Source organism: Plectrocnemia conspersa, unplaced genomic scaffold (assembly GCF_051122295.1).
Source record: "Plectrocnemia conspersa isolate PC_06_02 unplaced genomic scaffold, ASM5112229v1 ptg000003l, whole genome shotgun sequence".
NCBI classification, from domain to species: Eukaryota; Metazoa; Arthropoda; class Insecta; order Trichoptera; family Polycentropodidae; genus Plectrocnemia; species Plectrocnemia conspersa.
Window position 1 is genome coordinate 22,625,189 of NW_028277167.1, and position 20,495 is coordinate 22,645,683.

The 20,495-nt window shown below is 32.5% G+C and overlaps 1 protein-coding gene across 2 annotated transcripts in view; it reads right to left on the reverse strand.

Annotated features, from left to right (window-relative positions):
* Positions 1 to 20,495, reverse strand: part of clu (clustered mitochondria protein homolog) — a 46,751-nt gene that overhangs the window by 5,694 nt on the left and 20,562 nt on the right. For both annotated transcript variants that reach the window (XM_088183443.1, XM_088183444.1), the window contains 9 exons: positions 2,351 to 2,659; positions 1,709 to 2,286; positions 1,477 to 1,638; positions 1,253 to 1,406; positions 1,049 to 1,179; positions 830 to 966; positions 538 to 767; positions 330 to 466; positions 71 to 265 (listed from right to left, as the gene is read on the reverse strand). In XM_088183443.1, the coding sequence (XP_088039569.1) occupies positions 71 to 265; positions 330 to 466; positions 538 to 767; positions 830 to 966; positions 1,049 to 1,179; positions 1,253 to 1,406; positions 1,477 to 1,638; positions 1,709 to 2,286; positions 2,351 to 2,659 (2,033 nt within the window). The remainder of the gene's footprint in view (positions 1 to 70; positions 266 to 329; positions 467 to 537; positions 768 to 829; positions 967 to 1,048; positions 1,180 to 1,252; positions 1,407 to 1,476; positions 1,639 to 1,708; positions 2,287 to 2,350; positions 2,660 to 20,495) is intronic.

Here is a 20,495-nt window from a genome sequence, read left to right on the forward strand (position 1 = left end):
TAAAAATGAGCAAAAATATAGCAAACCGTACACACTGATAAGATATCAATAGGGAAAAAAAGATACATACAGGAGCTACAAATGCAGCTGCATCTCCGCCGAGTTCTTTATAATGATCGCGAACATCAAATCCGAGCGAAAAGAATATATTGTTCCAGATGAACATCTGCATCTTTGCTTCGTCCCCGGGATTGATGGCCATCACGTTGCCGTCGACAACAGCCATTGCGCCTCTCGTCGCAGCGGCCACAAAATCACTATGTACCTATTAAATAAATTAAGAGTTAATACGTTATCAGTCTCAACTTCTATGGTGTATGTTATCATACCTTGAATATAGCCCTCTCTCTCAAGAGCCTCTCGGGTAAATTCTTGCGTGGCAACTCTCTAGTGGTCTGCAACTCTTCGTTCCAATCACGCGTCTGACCGGGAATGTGTTCTTCATAACCGAGCTTTGCCGAAAAATCTATAATAAATGGCATCTGCATTAAAAAAAGTTCTTCATATTTCATATTCAGTTAATAAAAATAAACATACTATCTTCAGCTCTGATTGCGTCAATTGTATGATCTATGTTGGGAGCTGCCCATGAATACACCTGATATGGAGTATTAACCCTTTCGAAGGGATGCTTTTGTGTCCTGCGTCGTTGAATAGTGCTGAACGAACGTTTAAACGTAGGCGATATGCTCGATAGCAAATCAATGAGCGAGTGACTTAAATGTGATGGCGATACAGCACGAGGATTGAACGTTTCTTCAGTCGATCTATAAGAATAAGTTCACAATTATTATTTTTATAAAATATATATGTATTCACAATGACTCACTGATTCAAATAAAAGCCTTTGGCACACGCCGTTATATGGAAATGACGATCCTCTATTGTAACGACATGCAAATATAGGAGATCACCGCTCATCTTTCTAGGACCAGGTGGAGGATTCCAACCTGATATGGTTAAGACCTGAAACAATTTCATTTCAATATTAATTTTATCTATTATGAAAATCGCACAGATGAAATTTAATTTAATTTAATTTAATTACCTTGATGCATTGCGGACCTTTGCTTTCTTTGGTGATCGGATGAAGCGGTAATAAAGGACGTTCTTTGCTGCCCGGCATGATGTAATCTGGAGGCGTGCAGTCTACACTCTCGGGTCTAGTCTTCTTTTTTTCTATTCAACCACGTTGCAAATTAATAACATAATTTTTCAAATTTAGTTAAAGTTGATATTAGCACGACAATACCTAAAATATCTCCCTGTGTGACAATGTTCAGGAAGGCAAGAGAGTTGCATTCGGTACCAGTATAAGCGTCCGATGAGTCTAAAGATTTGAGGAGGTCTCGTACGTGTCTCACGTGAATACGAGCCTCTCTCATTGTATAAGGTTCTTCGACAACCTATTTTAATGTAAAATAGTGCAAACGATTAGTTCACTGCAATTCAAGATCAAATCAAATTTGTATATACCTTTATAACAGATCCTTCTTTGAGTCCTTCAATATTCTTTAATTCAGCAAAGTTGTCTAAGGTTACGCCGTCGAGTTGCAGCGAGAAGCAAGTGCGATGACAAGTGTCTTCGCGGTCCATTAAAACTTGGTGAATCTCTTGAACCAATTCCATACTTGAAACCTGAATAATATTAAAAAAAATATATTAGCTAATGTAATTATTTTTAAATATAAATTGATAGTAGAAGTACCTGTATATCGAACGATTGAGTCCCTGGACTCATAATTTTAACAGTGAAACCAACGTCTTGAATGTAAACTACTTCTGGATCAGCTTTCTTTTCTTCGATATCATCGTCGACTGGAAGATCTTCGTTGATCTCCAGTGCGCTCTCTTCCTTTTTCGTTTCATTCAATTTATCAGTTACATCTTTCGGTGATTCTTTTACAGTAGTATCTTTGGGTATATTGCTAGTTTCTTTAAGCACCGTAGTTTCTTTAGTTTTGTTTGCTTCTTTAGGTGTGGGAGTAGTCTCTTTACTTTTACTATTTTCTTTAGATTTAGAATTTTTTTCTTTGTGTTTAATTTCCTTAGTTTCTTTGGGTGAATTATTTTTGACTGCAGGGTCCTTCATGGTTGTTTTTGGCGGCTCTTTAACAATGGCGATCTCTTCGACTACAGTCTCGTTTGTGCTAGACACACCACTGTCTGATTCGGAAGCGTCTGATTTTTCTACTGTATTAACAACATTCTTGGGAGATTCTTCTGGTGTCCCGTCTTTACCACTATTACTGTTAGATGTGAGAGATTCGCTTGATGATGCTATATCTAAACGAAACAAGTGTTATAAAAACATCAATTTATTGATTGATATATTGATCGATAATCATACCTATTTGAGCAGCTTTTTGTGAAATTGTACAACTTTTGGCAGCAGCTGCAGCATAAGACGTAGTTCCGTTTTTAAGGTGGGTTACATTATTCTCTATAATATTATTAGTATGATGGCCGTTCTGTTTTGACAATGGCGGCGTGATATCACCATTCTTCTCTGCGTCCTTCTCTTTGAGGTGTCCGTTTGTCAGGTTGCCATTTTGAGCGGGTTTATATGTTTCGGTCTTTAATTTGTTGGCTTTGTTATTACTAACTCCTCCGCCGACTGTGGATTTGTTGTTATTTGCGTTCTTCGGTTGCTTTTTAGCTGTGAATATGAAATAATGCATCATAAATTAAGTGTCAAGATTGTAGTAAGGAAGTAAGTTTAGTTAGAGTACGTTGCATAGCACAATAACTTTAATGATAAGATACGCAGGTGACAAAGCAAACAACGTAATATAACTTTTACAAAATGTTTAAATAGTGAAAAGCATTATTTTTCGTAATAAAATTGAGAAATATATAAATAAAAATTGTAACTGTGAATAAAAAAAAATCAGGCCAATTCCTTTATCGTAATGTATAATGAATAAGATAATTATAATCTCAATATCTGATTTATTAGAAAAGTAAAAACAAAATTGTATTTAAAAATGTTGAAACACCATAAGTGCTTTACATTCGCGTAAATGTACCCTTCAGATTTGCGTGACTTGCACATTGTAAAGGGTTAAAAATTATAATATCGTAATGCCAGCCAGTCGGCAATCGATCCAAGTTTTGTCTGCCCACTTCTTGAACACGTTTTGGATTGGCATACAGGGCGAGGAAGAAAACGCAGAGGGCTTTAAACCCAGAAGTACCCCCCGGATCGATTACGCTCATGATGCGGGCCCTTGGAATGTTCGTTTTTCGTAAAGGGTGGTCATGAACAGAATAAAATACGACCGATAAATATTTAATATTAATTTACGCACGCATGAGCGTCGAGTGAAAGTTACATTATTTATGTGCGTTATATATTATGCTCATTTTTTATCGAGAGGTTAAGAGACGCAGAGGGAAAAAGCAAAGTAAAGTTACGAAGTTATTTTGGTCATCTTGTAGTTTAATAGAGCGATTGTTCTAAAGCTTTCGCCTCTGACGGTCGCTTCCCGGAAAGTTTGTAAATACCAGCTAGTATTCACAAAACGCAATTTCCCTAAAGCGTGAAATTAATTTATTATGAAGAAATTGTGTGGGTAGGCACACAATTAAGTTTAACAAACACATTTAAGTTTTAAATATAATAACGAGACAAAGGAGAGAGTGAAGAACAAAGTGGTCACTTCCGATTTGTTTGCATTTCTGCATTTAGAAAATGGCGTTGACTTACATTGAATTACACATTTTTATTTGTGAAAATAGCGAATTATATAATACCCTTTGAATTAGTATTCCTAGGTTTACCTGAGCTAAGTAAATTAATATCAATTATTTGTATGTCAGAAGCATAAAACATGTCAACCCTTTTGTATTAAATTTACATTAACGACAAAATGAGAAAACAGTCGTTCATAATATCTAAAAATATAAACCCCATTTCTAATTAATATTTCAGTTATGTTTTATAAAAAAAATCGTTTATATTATAATACATTTTTTCTCATTACATTTTTCTCACAGATTTTTAAACGTAGTAATATTTTTTTAATAGCTGATATTTTGAATTAAGGCGGATAAACTGGCTTTCGAAATTTCAGAAAAATTTAATGAAAATCCGATTAAAATTACGGCAATCATCGTGGTAATAAAATCCGTAATATATAATAAAATATATACGTAAATTGTATAAAACAAAAGATAAAAAAATATTATATTTTATTTAAATTCTATTTTAAAAAAAATGAATAATTTTTAACGGAGTTATGACTATCTTTTTTTAATAGACGCCATTTTTAAAAAAACAGGAGCGGTTCGATGATTATTGTGCGAACAAAAATTGCAAACAGCAAAAATTTTGATCATATATGATTAATGAGAGTTAAGGGCATGCGGTCCCTATGCCCGTATCTCTCATCCACTCTCGTCACTTAACACGCGAGCGAGCGAGAGGGAAAGTATGTTACCGCCCGCTCCTGATTACACATATGTATAATTGTATATGTATATTTAAGAATACGTCAATATATAATATATAATAAAAAAAGAATGCCTGTATATACGTACATATAACAGATATTAATATGATTTTAATTTAAAAATATCATGTTTTGATATATTTTACAATTATATTAGTTATTTACATTTGTATGATATACTTATCTTAAATTTTTCCTATAATTACACTTTTTTTTAGTTAAAAATAGAGAAAAATATAAAGCGGTTGAAATTAATAGTAAAACATATTTAACAATCAAACAATCACATATGTTCAGAATTTTTGCTGTGTGGAATTTTCGTGTGCGCAATAATCCGGTCACCCTTATGAGCTTAGCCGAGATATTTACAATGTCAATTTTTCAGAAAAGTTTATGAAAATCTGTTTAAACAACGTGTCACAAAACTGGAAAAAAAAAGAGTTTTTCTCTAATATTTTTATGAATCAGACTGGCACTTGACCAAAAAGGGTCAATATTAGAGTAAAATATCTGAATAAAACTACGATATTCATAGTGATTACAAAAACCATTATATCCAATATATACATATGAATGATCATAAAAAAAATATAAGTTATTTATATAAATTTAATTAATTTTTATTTTTTACAATTTTTTATTTATTTTGAATGAAGCATTTGAACCATTTTGAAACATGATGGCGGATCAGACACGCCAACTCTAAAAAGTATCTCAATAATAGTAATACAATTTATAATTAGCTTCATTTAAAAACTGTCGATTTAAAAAACGGTAATGGGGATCACATGTGGCAAACCACTTTTTGTAGCCAGGTAAGAACTGCTTTCAAAAAAAAGTGTGGCTTACTAAAGTCATATATGTACATAAATCTGAAAAATGTTGGTTTCAAGAAACCCCTTCCCACCGCTAAATGAATTTGAGCCATGGTGGGGCAGTGGATTCTTAGTTATAGCTGACTTACGTCTAACAGTATATATTATACTATGACATGTCATCAAGCAAACATTTGATTTTTAATTTACTTACAATCTGATGAAACCTATGCAAAACTGTCGTATATTGACAATATAAAAGCACTAGACTACAGTTTGGTCAGTTTTGCAGCACACGGCGTGATAGTCGTATTATTAGAAATGTCAAGCGATATCGCAAAATGATTTCTGTGGCCTCAATTAGATTACTTGGACCTAGAACATAAGTGATTTCAATCGGATGGTGTCACATGAAACTATGGCATTATTTCGAGACTTTTATTGATCGCTATAATGTGATTTAACTCCACTAGATTTATTATACAGAGCATTTAACTATTTAAAAGCAACGTAACAAAGTTTATCCATAGAGTTTAATGTCCTTCTATATATTTTTGGGTGTAATAAATAAATTTAGGATGTATCATGTGTATAATTCGACACACTTTATGAGATTGGAATCAAAAAGCTAGTTCTAAGTTGATGACTATATTGAAGCATATATGTATATATAGATGTTTTAGTAAGGCAACAATAAATGGTCAGAATTTTATTACCAGCCTTACTCATAATTATATTATTTAGGGTCAGAATAAATATCAAATGGTTCGAGTAAAAATAACATGCGATCAGAATTAAATCATACTTACATTATTCAGAGTCAAAATAAGTATCAAGTGGTTAAAATAAAAATAGCATATGGTCAGAAAAAAATATAGGGCGATCAAGTGAATTAAAAAAAATATTATCACATTTATAAATAATACATAAATGGATAATAAATTATTTATTTTAAAAATATCTAAACTGTTAAATCATGTTATGTGCGAGCGAGCGAATGTTGGTCAGAACATGGAACACCTCATAAATAAACTCTCAACGAATCTATTGAATTGTTTGTAGGACGCAAAGGTATACAGAGCGACGAACGAAACGAACGGGAAAACGACAGAGCGGCGGCAGAGAGCACGCTTGGCTTGTTGTGTTGATATCTGACAATGTTGCGACCCCAACTTAACAAGTTGGCCCTAAACCACCTTGATAATGATCATGTATTATTAAGCTGACCATCTGTCAACATAAAACTGACCTTGAGGTTAAAATATAAGCATATAATATAAATACTGACTGAAAAAAATGATTATGACCATTTGTCAAAATAATTCTTACCATTTTATATGAATTCTGGTCGATGTATTCTGACATTTTAATATAAATTCTCACCCGAAAAATACGAGCCTTTTATTAATAAAGTGATTTAGAAATATTCTCACACTAATTTATTTTTATTATTATGTTTTTCAGTTTTTCGATTGAAAATTTTTTAATCACACTGTTGTTTTGTTAACTAAGCATATCTGTTTAAAAGTTAGTTAATGATGACATTATCGTCGTCAGACCCAGTGCACATTGCAATGTACAATAATTTATTGCTTGTTTTTAAAGCCATTTTCGATTTATTTTCACCGGGCCTTTTGTACATTAGTGTCCACCATAGTATTTCAAAATATTTTAATGTACTAAATAAAAAAAAATAAGAAAAAACATTTATCTATGAAAAAAAAAATTTTCCGTGCTCCTTGTACTTCACAATAATATTTTTTCTACGAAAAATAAAAATTCAGGTCTAAGGAGGATAAACTGGTCTTGAAATAGTGAGAATATATCATCTAATTTATGTTGTTTTGAAATGAAATACAAGAGCTGCGTTACGGTTTCTTTCCATTCTGAGCCTTGGAAAATTTAACTAAACATAAGCAATAAGAAGGTTACACTTGATGAATTTATAGTTGTAATCAAGATTACCTTGCTGTGTCTACAACTGATTAAACATTAGCGTTAGAGGAACAATTTTTAAGTTTAGGGTCATACCAAACTTAAGGAAGCCCTTGCCAGTTTATTGTTATCATCAATACTTAACCCGTGACCCAAAGCTACGCGACTGGAATACACGCACGCGCAAACACACATAATACCGAATCAAAAACGTCCGAAACAATCACAGTAGCCAGTGATTCGCATGCAAAACATCCGTCGGACACTCGCCGGGACTTCATAATAGAACCGCGACTTCGTGCACTGGCATTCTTGTCTTCAGGAGTTCCAGACCGCAGAGAAAGACGATAGACGAGACAGAGAAAGCGCATTATGCGCCATTCGGTGTAAAATTAGATAACAAAATAAGACGTATGTGTATGTACAATTGAGACGCTGTGCGTTTTGTCTCCAGCAGCGCATCGACCTCGAGTACGTATTTAATGTAATTGTTTAGTGAGGATTTTCTGCACGCAACCAATGTTGCAATACAGAGTGAAAATGCAGCGTTTTTCCGTCCATTGTCCGCAGATGATGACATGTCGTCCGGGGAGCGTTTGTGAATTGCGATGATGCAAAAAAAGGGGTAGCGAGAGAGGAAAGCGAAAAACAGCGACGTAGAGATCGGCAACCATAAGAAAATATCAAGAAAGTTCTCTTAATATATACAATAACTTCTTTGCGTAGATACAAAATACACAATCGACCCCCACGGTATTCTAAAATAACTATTTTCAAACAATCATGGCTGCGAAGAAGCCAGATTGTCATTATAGAACATATAAATGTTATGTATTTCTATATACTCGTAAATACGAAACGCTATTTCAGAACGCATTACAGACAAAATAAATGTATAGAACGCAGGGCTTTAAATTTAAATGTACAAATGATTCCCACTATAACACCGTTAGTGCAAAAAGAAGTGGTTTTAACATAATATAAAAATTATGGTATCAAACGTGAAAAACTTTGCATTAGAAAGCACCTGCTACCATACATTCAATGCGACATATGAATGAAGAGTACATCTTGTTCTAATCGAATTCTAAATAGATTCTAACTTAAGCAAATTCATTCTTCTCTGCGTATACAATGTTGTAAATACAGCTATTATGTCCCGCGCTACGGCAGCGTTTCTCAAACTATGGTCTTTAAATGAACATGATTATTGAGATTATGTTGAACTTTATTTTCAGATCACATATGAAGACATTGCGGTAATAATGATGAAGTTCAATTTTTTAACAAAAAGTAAAAATAAATTATGCTTATTCCAATATCTCACTGCGTACCACAGGGGTCCAAATTAGTGCCATTGTTGTTTATATGATACATTAATGCTATAATTAATAATACAAAAATAAGTAAAACACATAACATCTGTTTGCGGACGACACTTTAATTTATTGTAGATAACTTAAATAATGCATAAAGTATAATATAAACATGGTTAAAAAATAATGTATGTTTAATAATTATAAAGATATGTTAGATAATAATATATAAATTATACATTCAATATTTAAAAAAAAAATAGGATGAGAAATATGTTAAGTATAAACAAAAAAATCTACAACAGTATCATATTGCCCTACTTCAATTATTATGCAACAATATATATGCTTAATAAATTAGATAAACTATGTTCCAAAAAATACAAAATAGGGCAATAAGAGTAATACATAGATTTAATAATAGAAATAGAGACAATTTAAGAATAGTTAAGTACATATGTATAAGAAAACGAGTACGGCCAGGGGAATATTGTACGGAGATGTGAATTTGAATAATTATATTCCTAGGACAATACGCAAAATTAAAAATGTAGCGGGTTTCTTCAATGGAATAAGTAAAATGCCTTCGTGCATTAAGAAATAAATTATAATTCTGTTTATATGATGTATGTTTAGTGTATAAACAATTAGCTATATAAGCTAAATAAATTAATAAAATAAATCCTCGATGAAAGTAGCTTCGAGAAGTCAAGCCATCTATACTTCGTTTCATTTATCAATCACTTTGATGCTTATCTCGTATTTCACAACGGTGTTTCATTAGTCCGCTTGCGCCGAGCCAAGTTGTCGTATTGTTATTCCGACACTCGCAGCGCACGGACGTCTTCAAATTGATATCGCTATACATAGATAAATGATAACGATTATTGATTTTGAAAGCTTATAACTTTCAAACATAAAAACAATATAGAAACATTTATATGTTTTAAATTTGTTTAAAATATAGTAATGAGTAATGATAGGTATATCAGCATCATACACTTTAGAGAAAATTGGTGAGGCGTACACCCAAATGTATCATCTCTTTTTCACTTATGAAGAGACCTCAAAGTGACTCTGTTAAAAGAAACGGAGTATAGGTTCTGAGATATTCTTATTTAAAAAAACATGTACTTGGCATGGATTCTTCAAAAAAATTATCCATATTACTCGAGACACATTTCATTGTATATTTTTAATGTTCATATTTTATCTAAAAATACAAGCATTTTTACACTTATTCTGAAACAATGGGGAAAAAAGGCAAAAACAATGTGTGCTCAATGCAACACAATTTTATTAATAGCAAATACCAAACTATTTATGTGGTGGGCAAAATAAAAATTATACACTTTTTAGATTTTTACATTATGTAATACACTATGAAAGAAAATTAGAATTTTACAATACGAAGACATTTTTATATTTTTTACCTTTTTACCATTTTTACAAAAATGATGGTCTGATCAACCAAAAAGGTGACTGTATAAATATATTTTTTTATGTTCAGCTTTATAGTATATTACAGTTAAATATCTTTATATTTACAGATCTGATCTGATGTATATGAATATTAAAATACTGTCAAAATTTTGCAATTAAGAATCTCAATTTTTTGTTGAATTTATCGCATCTAGAGTAAATTTTTGTACGATTTTATACACACATATATATAATACTATACATATACATATGTATATGTATATAAATAACATTATTTGGTTAATTTTATTACTTTTTATAATAAAGGCAAATTATAAGTTATTTTATTTTATTATGATGAAACTCTACACATTCTTAAATGTAATATATAACTACTGTATTAAAAACATTTTTCGTGTAATACTGAATACATATTTTTATAATTGTTTTGAATAATATTGATACTTCGTTTATTAAGCATGCGCGTTAAGAATCGATGGTTAAATAATTTGAAGATTACTCTGGCGATAATGACAAGCATTGCAGTAAATGTGTGAATGCGATCTGGCGGTAATGGCAAGCATTGCAGTAAATGCGATCGATAAATTCTTATTTTTGTAGTGCAACCGGAAATTTTAAGCGACGGCAATGATTAATCAGATTCCAAACGCAATACGCAATTCCGCGTGCGCAACAACGCTGAAAAAAGAAACCCTCTTTCATAACTCGCGTCACGTGACTTTTCTTTCTGAAAACCAACATTAGAACACGGTCCTAAAAAAAATGAGCATGTGCGTCGACGAGACACACAGTGGACGGCTGCTGGCACATCTCCAAGAATAGAATTCTCCCTTTCCTTTTGGGAAGTTGTTAACCGGCGGCTGCGGTGAATGAGAGCCGAGTGATGAAGAGCCATTTTGAACTACGCGACATTTCGCGCAAAAGAAAAAGCGACGCCGGGGAAATTATTATGAAAAGCCTCAAAGGGGGAGGGAGCTACGTGCCTGCGCAAAAAAAACAACATAATTTCTAGTGAAATGAAAAAAACCACTCGCACAACGGTCGAAAAACGAATATTTTATTGCTGCAGTGCAAGGAGATAATTATTCATCAGGCGTCACAAATCACCGACTGCTCGACGATAAAAAATAAACTTATTCAAAATAACCCCATGAGCGTTTCAGGACCTTTTGTCTTGAGCGTCCAAGAATGCGATCTGCTCTTTCAGTTGCGAACCCAAGAGAGCGACGCCTGGAACCGTTACGAATATAGATCTAACTAGTGTACGAAATACGTCTACTTTTTATTGCTGTTTTTCTCGTTTTTGTTGTTATTTTCGAAACTGAGATAAGAATAAACCGCCGACGATAAACGCCAAGCTGCGCAGTGCGAAAGTTCAAATTTCGTTCAACGCGCTCTAGCGCAACGCTGATAATGTTGATGAAAAAAAAAATGAAAATTTTGAAATGTTGTGAAAGCAATACGTGTATCAACAATCGTTTTTTTCAATGAAAGTGTAAGTTTGTTTACGCAATGGGAGTCACACTTATACGCTTGTTTGAAAATAACACTGCTAATATCAACAAGAATTTGTCTACGCATTACAACAAATAAAATAGCAATTATTAATTAAATAGAAGATTTTTATTGCGAAATGCATAAGTTTTGGTTCAAATGGTTTCCGGTTAAAACAATACACGATAAGTTAATTAAAGGAAATGGTTAGAATTTTAAATTACTTATCAAATCAAATAAGTTATATTATTATTAAATTATTGCAAATGAGTATAAGTGCAAAGGGTTATATAATATATATGTTTTATAACGCATTGTATTATCAACATAGAATAAATATAATAACACCATGTTTATACAGTTTGACTTAGAATTTTTACGTTTGGAAGTTTCGTTAAATGCATTTTTACATCGATTGGTTTTCTGAATCTACATGTGAAAGTCAATAATTCAAGATAAGAAACGTTAGTAAAACCGCAGACAATTAACACATAGTTCAAACGGTAGTTGAAAAAATAAATTGAACAATTAACACACAAAAGACAGGAATGCTCATAAATATGTGCACATGGAAATATATCGTTGAGGAAATTGCTATAAATATGTATTTTAAAATGTAGTTCATCGTCCTTCCGGTACATTAAACTATATGATGGCATTTCAAAAAATAAATTAAACATGACAAGATTGTGATAATCATTTGAGGCGAAAATATCAATTATCATACGCGAGCATAAGTAAATTGTCGTGTCACGATCGATTCACACCTGAAGGGTTTTAAGTGTGTTTTAAATTAAAATACCAGAAACTCGTGGTGGTATATAGAGTTGCAGATTTTAAATTAAACATACACATATTTTTGTACATTAGGAAAATAAAACAATAAATTTATGAATAGAAAAAACGTGATTTCGTAAAATTAAAACAGCAATAAATGTCCAGAATACTTTACCGAATAAAATAAGATATAATAAACTCTTTGGGTACGAAAAAAACTGGCACAAGCCTTCTAGGATGTTGAAAAAAATAAACTCGTTTTCTGACTCATCAAATTGTTACAATGATAGGGGCGTGTCTTATAACTTGTATTACAATATACTCTATTAAAAAATCATAATCAATACAATTACAGGCAGCAATTAAGTCTTCGCAAAAATGTGTATTTGGGAATACCGATTTTTTCAGAATACAAGCAAAATTGGCTTTTAAATTTGACTCGACATACGAGCAAAAAAACGTATTCCGAAACATAAAAATGAACAGTATGTATTTACCATTTCAATTGCCATTAATCCATTTAAGTTTTCTGTATTGAAATGGATTAATGGCATTTTAATTCATTTCAATGGGAAATTTGAGTTACAGGAACGAATTCAATTTTTTATTGACGTGTTCTGTTTTCTGGAAAAGGAATACAATAAAAAAATTGTATATTAACCCATTAAAAACTGAAAATATTATGTGTATTGATAAGGAAGTTAAGGATACACAAGCTCTGATAGAATAATTTAGTTTTTTACTATATAAAGTATGTATGTACATATATAGGTTATATTTTTTGTATTTCGATTTTATACGTCATGTATGATAAAATATTTCAGTCATCTGTAAACTTTTACAATGATAAGGACTTTTACTCTAAAGCAGGGAGTCTTAACCTTTTTTGTTATAAGCCAATCAGATGACCCTTCTCAAACTAATAACATTAATTTTTAATCAAATTACTATGGGAAGGTTGCTGTTGTTTATCCCAATAATAATATTAAACTGTGTTATTGTTTTTAAAAAAGCAAAATTCATGTCATGTTGGACATCTAATTGATTTCAAGAGTTTGTTTTTATTGTTGCGAATCAATAGTTTTGAGTTAAACTATAATTGTTTTTTGAGATCGTCCATGGTTTTAAATTTATATCTAAAGTAAAGAAATGCAGATCTATGGTTTGGCATTCAAATCAGCAGGATAAAAATAAATTATGTGATGTTTACAAGGACAGTAGATCCCCAATAACACGGTAAATTGCGGGCGTGCTATTCGGGTGCGTGTAGTTGGGGGACTAGAAAATACTCGTGCTTTTTTTGCAATACGTAGAGTGTGCCGAGTGTGTACTTTTGTATGATAGGGAAGTACATACTTAATATTCTGCTTCCATGATTGAAAAAACAGCTTCTGATAAATTTGAACTTTGTTGATAACATATGCCTGTGTTAAATACAGTGACTATGGTAAATCTTTTTTCATTAAAGTAAGCAAAATTGTGATACAAAATAGTGAAGAATAGCATAAGATTAAAGTATTTTTATAATAGTAGGTTTGTGGGGGATCGATTTAGTTTGACCCTGGAGCTTCGCTGGGATGACTCGTTTGGCGACGCGACGGAAGGACTTCTCACAGCAATGTAAATTATTAAACCATAATGAATATTTTTATTGCCAATCCTATTTTTTAAAATACTGATTGCGGACTCTCCATTTTTTTCTAAGCTCCTTGTGGTCCGCAGACACAAGTTAATTAAATAAAGAGCAACAATTAAATATGATCAATAATTTTAATTTTTATAAAATACATAAAAATGTGTGATCTACGATTGATGTAAATTATAGTTCACCCCCCCCCCTTATTATTGCCATTTATTTCTTGCTTATAAATATTCACGACTCTAACTGCGATTTCTTAATCGAGTATAAGAACATCGCAACTACATTTTTCACCATGCAATATCATAAAAATATTAGTGATGTTAAAAAATATACACATAGATTGACATTTGATGCAGTTCGTCTTTGAAACGATTCAACTGTCTTATTAAATCGTGAATGAAAAAAAAACGAGGCCAACTTTTATCGTTGCAATCAAACATAAGTCAACAGTGCAAACAAACAAATGTTCAAAAGTTATATTTTGAACTCAGATAAAAATCGCTACTATCGCCATGCTACACGTCAAAAGAGTAAAATAAACAAAGCGCGTATAAAAAACATTTTTCTCTGAAACATTCTGCGCAGATAACGCATTTATCACTAGAACGGTAAAAAAAGAACACGACTTCGAAATGCAGAAAATAGAAGAACTTCTACAGAAGTCGCTAAGTGACTACGAAAATAGGAATAGCTCACGGAAGTAAATAATTTCGAGCTCCGAACTGGTTCAACAAGAAAAGGGACAGCTAACAAAAAATCTCAAGACTCTTGAATAAATATTGTTCGAGTGGGGTTAAGTCGTATTCCAGAAAAAAACGTTTTATCCTACGCGATTAATTCAAAACAACCCCAGCGTGTACGAATCGATACGAGGTTAAAACAAACATATTGACCAAATAAACCTCAGTGTTTCTCACAACGATAGCGACTTATCACACAAGTCAAAAGATAATGTTCGAGCGTTAAATCCACAATTTTGACGATGTGCGCGATAAGAACGCGAAAGGTTAAGCGCCAAGAGGGAATCACTATTGTCGTCAATCGCACGATACGTGACGAAACATTGTTGTTTCATAATTGACGCACGTTGTCCGTCACATAAATTGATATTGAATTTGGTTGTACTCGAATTGTTCGGTCAGTCTTGTGGTTATCTCGAGTTTACAATCTAAACTGGACTTTGACACGCAGGTAAAAAAAGCACGTGGTATAACCGTCTAAAGTTGTTTTATATAGCTTAACTATAAAATATACATACACTCAGTTACATAAACAATAGCAATAAAAAATAATTACTGCAAGTGATATGAACATTTTTGCGAAGGTAAAATAAGAATATACATATTCGACCGTTAAATATAATATTGCGTAAGTATATTATGTCTTATCATCGTAATATAACATAATAGTGTTTATTATCGCTGTTATGAAAAGATTAACGGAAGTAACCTTATTATTTTAGATATAAATAAACAAGGACAGGTTCAATAAAGATTTTTAATGAAATAAAATTACAACCGGATTCATTAATTAACTGGAGAAGGCCAAATTATACTACAGAATTATTTTAACATTTCATTAAATTTAATTTGTGAATTGTGTATGCAAATATAATTCATAAAACAGGTTTTCTGCGTTATTAAAAATATGAAAAATGCATAGCTTGCAAGCAATTAAAAATATTGAATAATTTCCATAAATGAATAGTCACATTTACCTTTCAGTTTTGATAAGGTAAAATAATATAAAATTGTATTTAATTGAAAAAACAAATCAGAAAGCACGTATGAAAAGTTAGCGCCCGTGAACGCATATATGCGTCAATCATTGCACCGAACTTGCTTTAAAAAATATGACTAATACCAATTTAGTATTCACTTTCTACAATAGGTTAATAATATAATATTGAAATAAACTATTTCTCATGTTCGTCGTATTTTTGTCGAAAACATGTTAATAAAAAATATGTATCCTACTAGTTGTACCCTAGGTTAATATATATTTTATTTCTTAAGCGCAGTGATACGCAAAAACAGTTGTAGTAAAAACTACAACATAAAGTTTAAGAAAGTTGCGCACCTTGATAGTAGTTAAAACAGCATTTTATCTATTATAAGATGCATATTAGTGACTCTGAAAATAAGGCGCGTTTTATAACAGCTGTCCAATTAGTGGATTACACAAAAGATAATATTTTAAATCTGATTTTATAAAATAAAATTTGGAAGTAGAAAGTTGCCATTGAACAAATGTTTTTTGCCAAACAACACATTAGTAAATTCGTCATTTTTATACACGCAAGAATTTTAAATAACAGCGAAATAATTACATTCTAGCACACAGGTAAAAACTACCCCCCCCCCTTCCTTACATATTATAAACACAACATTTAAAACATGATTTGATATACATTCAAATATCATATACCAATACTACTATACCACCAATCATCTTTCACGAATAATTTAAATATGTGTAGTAATTGCAAGCATTTTAAAATCTATAGTAAAACAAAATAGTTGTTTATTGTATCATAAATATTTATTAAATTTACGCATTTATGATTTAAAAAATAGTAGATCAACGCAAAAACCAGCGGCGAAAACAACTGTATGGTAACCACAGAACAAAGAATATAATAATAGCTGACCAAAGTGCACATAGAAGAGCGACGAGGTCCATAAAATAATATATATGGTAAACATGAGACTATCATCGAGTCGCTTAAGAGGGGATCTAAAAATATATTTTTATCCCTTTGCTAACATTAAAAATACACCATTAAATTTCAGTACATGTAAAATTATTATCTATATATATGAACAAAAGGAATAGATTTTGCATTTTTAAACATTAATAGAAATGGCAATTTTATCTGCATATAGGTATAATTCATAATGCAATAAAACCATATATCAAACAGCTCTTCCGGCGTATAAGTGGCTCAATAAGTCACACCACTTGGCATATAACCTCGAAAAAAGTACATACATACATACATCATTTGCTTTAAATGATTTTTATTGACATTCTATGATTTTTAACATTTGCTTAATATAAGTCACCAGGTAGTAATAATTCATACGATTGATTAAATCTTGATAAAATGATAATTAATATAGGGAAATTTAAAAGCTATGCGTTGTTCTTTATTTATGATCAAGATAGGGTAAATACATCATTAACACTGTAAGTGTACATATGTGTATTATTTTATTAGCTATAACAGAGGTCGGCAAACTGCGGCTCCGGAGCCGCATGCGGCTCTTTGGCCCCTTAAGTGCGGCTCTGGCACAAATATTTACGAGTATTCGCACCAGATTTAAAAAATATGGAGCTCTAAATTCGACCGTCTTTATGTTGATTTGGAAAATTATAATAAAGGTTTGCTAAATTAATAAATAGATTTGGCTCTCAATTTTTTTTAATCGTTGTAATGTACATATTTGGCTCTTTGGCTAATAAGTTTGCCGACCACTGAGCTATAACCACATGATATAAGCAGAACTAGATATTATTATAATTATCAACCGATTATCAGTAATATACAATAAAGATAATCACTAGATTTATGCAGAGCAATTATAAAAACACACATGGATACAAAGAATCAGTATATTTTAATATTAATATTTTTAGAATGTAAAACAATGAAATAGTTAAAAAGTATTATATATGACGGGCTTATTCTGCGAAAGCGTAAAAATAAAAAGTTAAGCCTGATTCCGATTATGATTCATATATGATTCTTTGATGGTAGATAATACCTATGTAAGAATTAAGAACTATGAACTTTGTACACATACCACGAATCATAAAAACAGAAAAGTATACTTGCTTCTTCCACTGAAATGTATTCACAAAAAAACTTTAGTAATGTCTCACGAAAAACACTCTTCAGCTGTAAATTTTCAACTACTTGTAAATGCGATAAAAATATAAAACAGTAAATAGGCAACAGTTGTACAGCATGATCCAATTTGAGTATTTTATGTTGGCAGTACTGTAAATCAGACAGCTGTCAACAATCACGCGTGTTTGAAGTGTCAAATGTTTGTTTGCAACAACACATTCACGAAATGGGCCGCTTAATTGTTAATTGTTCTACGGAAATAACGATTCCGCACAAATTGTGTATTGAAATTTACGAGAAGATTATGATAAACTACTGAGCGAATAATTCGCAACATAGTGAAAAAATTCTAGAAGCGTTGCAGATAGGGTAAGGCTTTTGTATTATCGTGGCGCCCTTACAGCCAATAAGAGTGTTGCTGTAAGTGAGTGTAGCCGAAAACCTGGAATTGTTGATTCGTCAGCGTTCGCAGTATTTGTGCTTTTATTACGACTCCCTTTGGACTTGCAGCTACGCCCGTATAAAAATCAGATAACACAGAAGAACTGCAGCCCAGAGACAATGGGCAGCAAAGAATTTACGCAGATTAGGTGTTAAGGCAGCAGGAGGTTAATGCTGATTTTTCAAAGAAAATCTTCTTCTCTGATGAGACACATTTTCACCTTTGTTAATAAGCAATTCCCGCATATGGGGCGAGGAAAATCCTCATGGGATTCACGAGAGTACATTACATGCCCAAAAAGTGACTGTTTGGTGCGCATTGTGGTCAGGCGGCGTCATAGGACCTTACTTTTTTGAAGTGTAACAGTCAATGGTAAGTGCTATAGACGCATGATAATCGATTATTTTTGGCACGAAATCGAAGATATTTATGTGGAAGACACGTGGTTTTAACAAGACGGCGCAACTTGCTACACACATCTGGTGCAATGTTAAATGTTTTGCGTAAAATTTTTACGTTTTAGTGACGTCAACTGGCCGCCAAGATCATGCGATTTAACGCCGTTAGATTTTTTTATGAGGTCATGCTTCGTGTCTACGCTGACAAATCCGAAACGTTGGAGCACCTAAAAACCAACATCTGCCAAATAATAGTTTAGATACCACTTGAAATGTACGAAAAAGTAATCGAAAGGATCGGCTACTGCAAAAACTATTTAATTGATATTATTTTTCATAACTAACGAAACACATAAAATATTTGATTATTAAAAAAAATCCAAATAAAAAGTTCGTAAATTGAAGTTGGATCACCCTTTATATTATAAGACAATCATCAATATTGATGCATTTTTTGACTAGAAATGAGTTCATTGCTTCGAACGTCTTATAAGGCTCGCGCTTGCTCTTTTATTCAGCACCCAACGCGCGCAGTTTCCTATAAAAATGCTATTTAATTTATAAACTCATGTGAAATCACATCAAAATCTAGCTCATAATATATCGGCAGTGGCAGCATGCCCTAGTTTTTGAAAATTTCGTGCTACGCGGCTACTTAAGCATTAGAATTTTTGCTACATTTGAGAATCTATATAATAAAAAAATAACTACATTTAGATCCGTAAGTAAATCAGTAGATCGCATGCTTAACGAGTGAGAATAATCAGACTTTGGACAGATCATTTGATCCAATTCCTTCGCAATCAAGAAGAGTAGTTTTCTCATACATACATAATTGACATTTTGTTGATACACGGATAACATTCGCGTAATAACTGCACAAAACACATAACGCCAAGATAACCAATCCAATTAACCGCCCCTCGGGCGACGCGCCCAAAAAACACCGAGGGGATAATTTTCGCCCCTGAATCGGAAATCGCTATCGCTGCCTGTGTGACCTTTGACCTTTCATCCCACGTGAATTTTGACATGTCGGCCCTGCGTACTACGACCTCGCGCGGCCCTAAACGAGGGTGTGCGCTGCTGCAGCACGTCACAGAGGTCGATTACGAAACACACTAACACACAACTTGGCCTTCGCGATCCGCGAATCAGGTGGATCCGCCCGCGTGGTAGTAGTGATCGACGATAGCTCTGTCAGTGCGGTGACGTCACGCGAGGTCCGAAGTTTAGTTGGACTACTGGTTTGGCAGAAAAAAAATGCGGCTGGTCATGGCATGTGCCACATCTGTAACTAAGCCGGAATGGACCGTTATAAAAAAAATCGATCGATTTTTTTATGCCGTTTGTATCTTAGACTATAACGATTTTTTGGTTGTCAATCAAACGCTGAACTTACGCAGGCTGGGTGACAAAAAATTTAAAATGTAACGCGGATAGAACCAGACTTGAACAGGGTGGAACAAGTGTAGTGTAGGTTTCATCGACTTATATTTGCATGTATTAGATGATGAAGATATGTATAACGTTGTAACGTTAACAATTATCTATCATTTAAAAAACAAAATCTGATTCTTTGAAGGTATATAATACATATGTAGGAATAATTAAGAACTATGAACATTGAACACATACCACGAGACATAAAAATAACTTGCTTCTTCCACTGAATTAGTAACGTATTTACACAAAACTTTAGTAATGTCTCACGAAAAACACATTCCAGCTGTTAATTTTTAACTACATACTTGAAAATGCGATAAGCATGTAAAACAGTAAATGGGCAACACTTTTACAGGTTGATCCAATTCGAGTATTTTATCTCGGCAGTACTGTAAATCAGACAGCGGTTAATAATCACGCGTGTTTAAAGTATCAAATGTTAGTTTGCAGCAATACATTTACGAAATGGATCGCTTAACC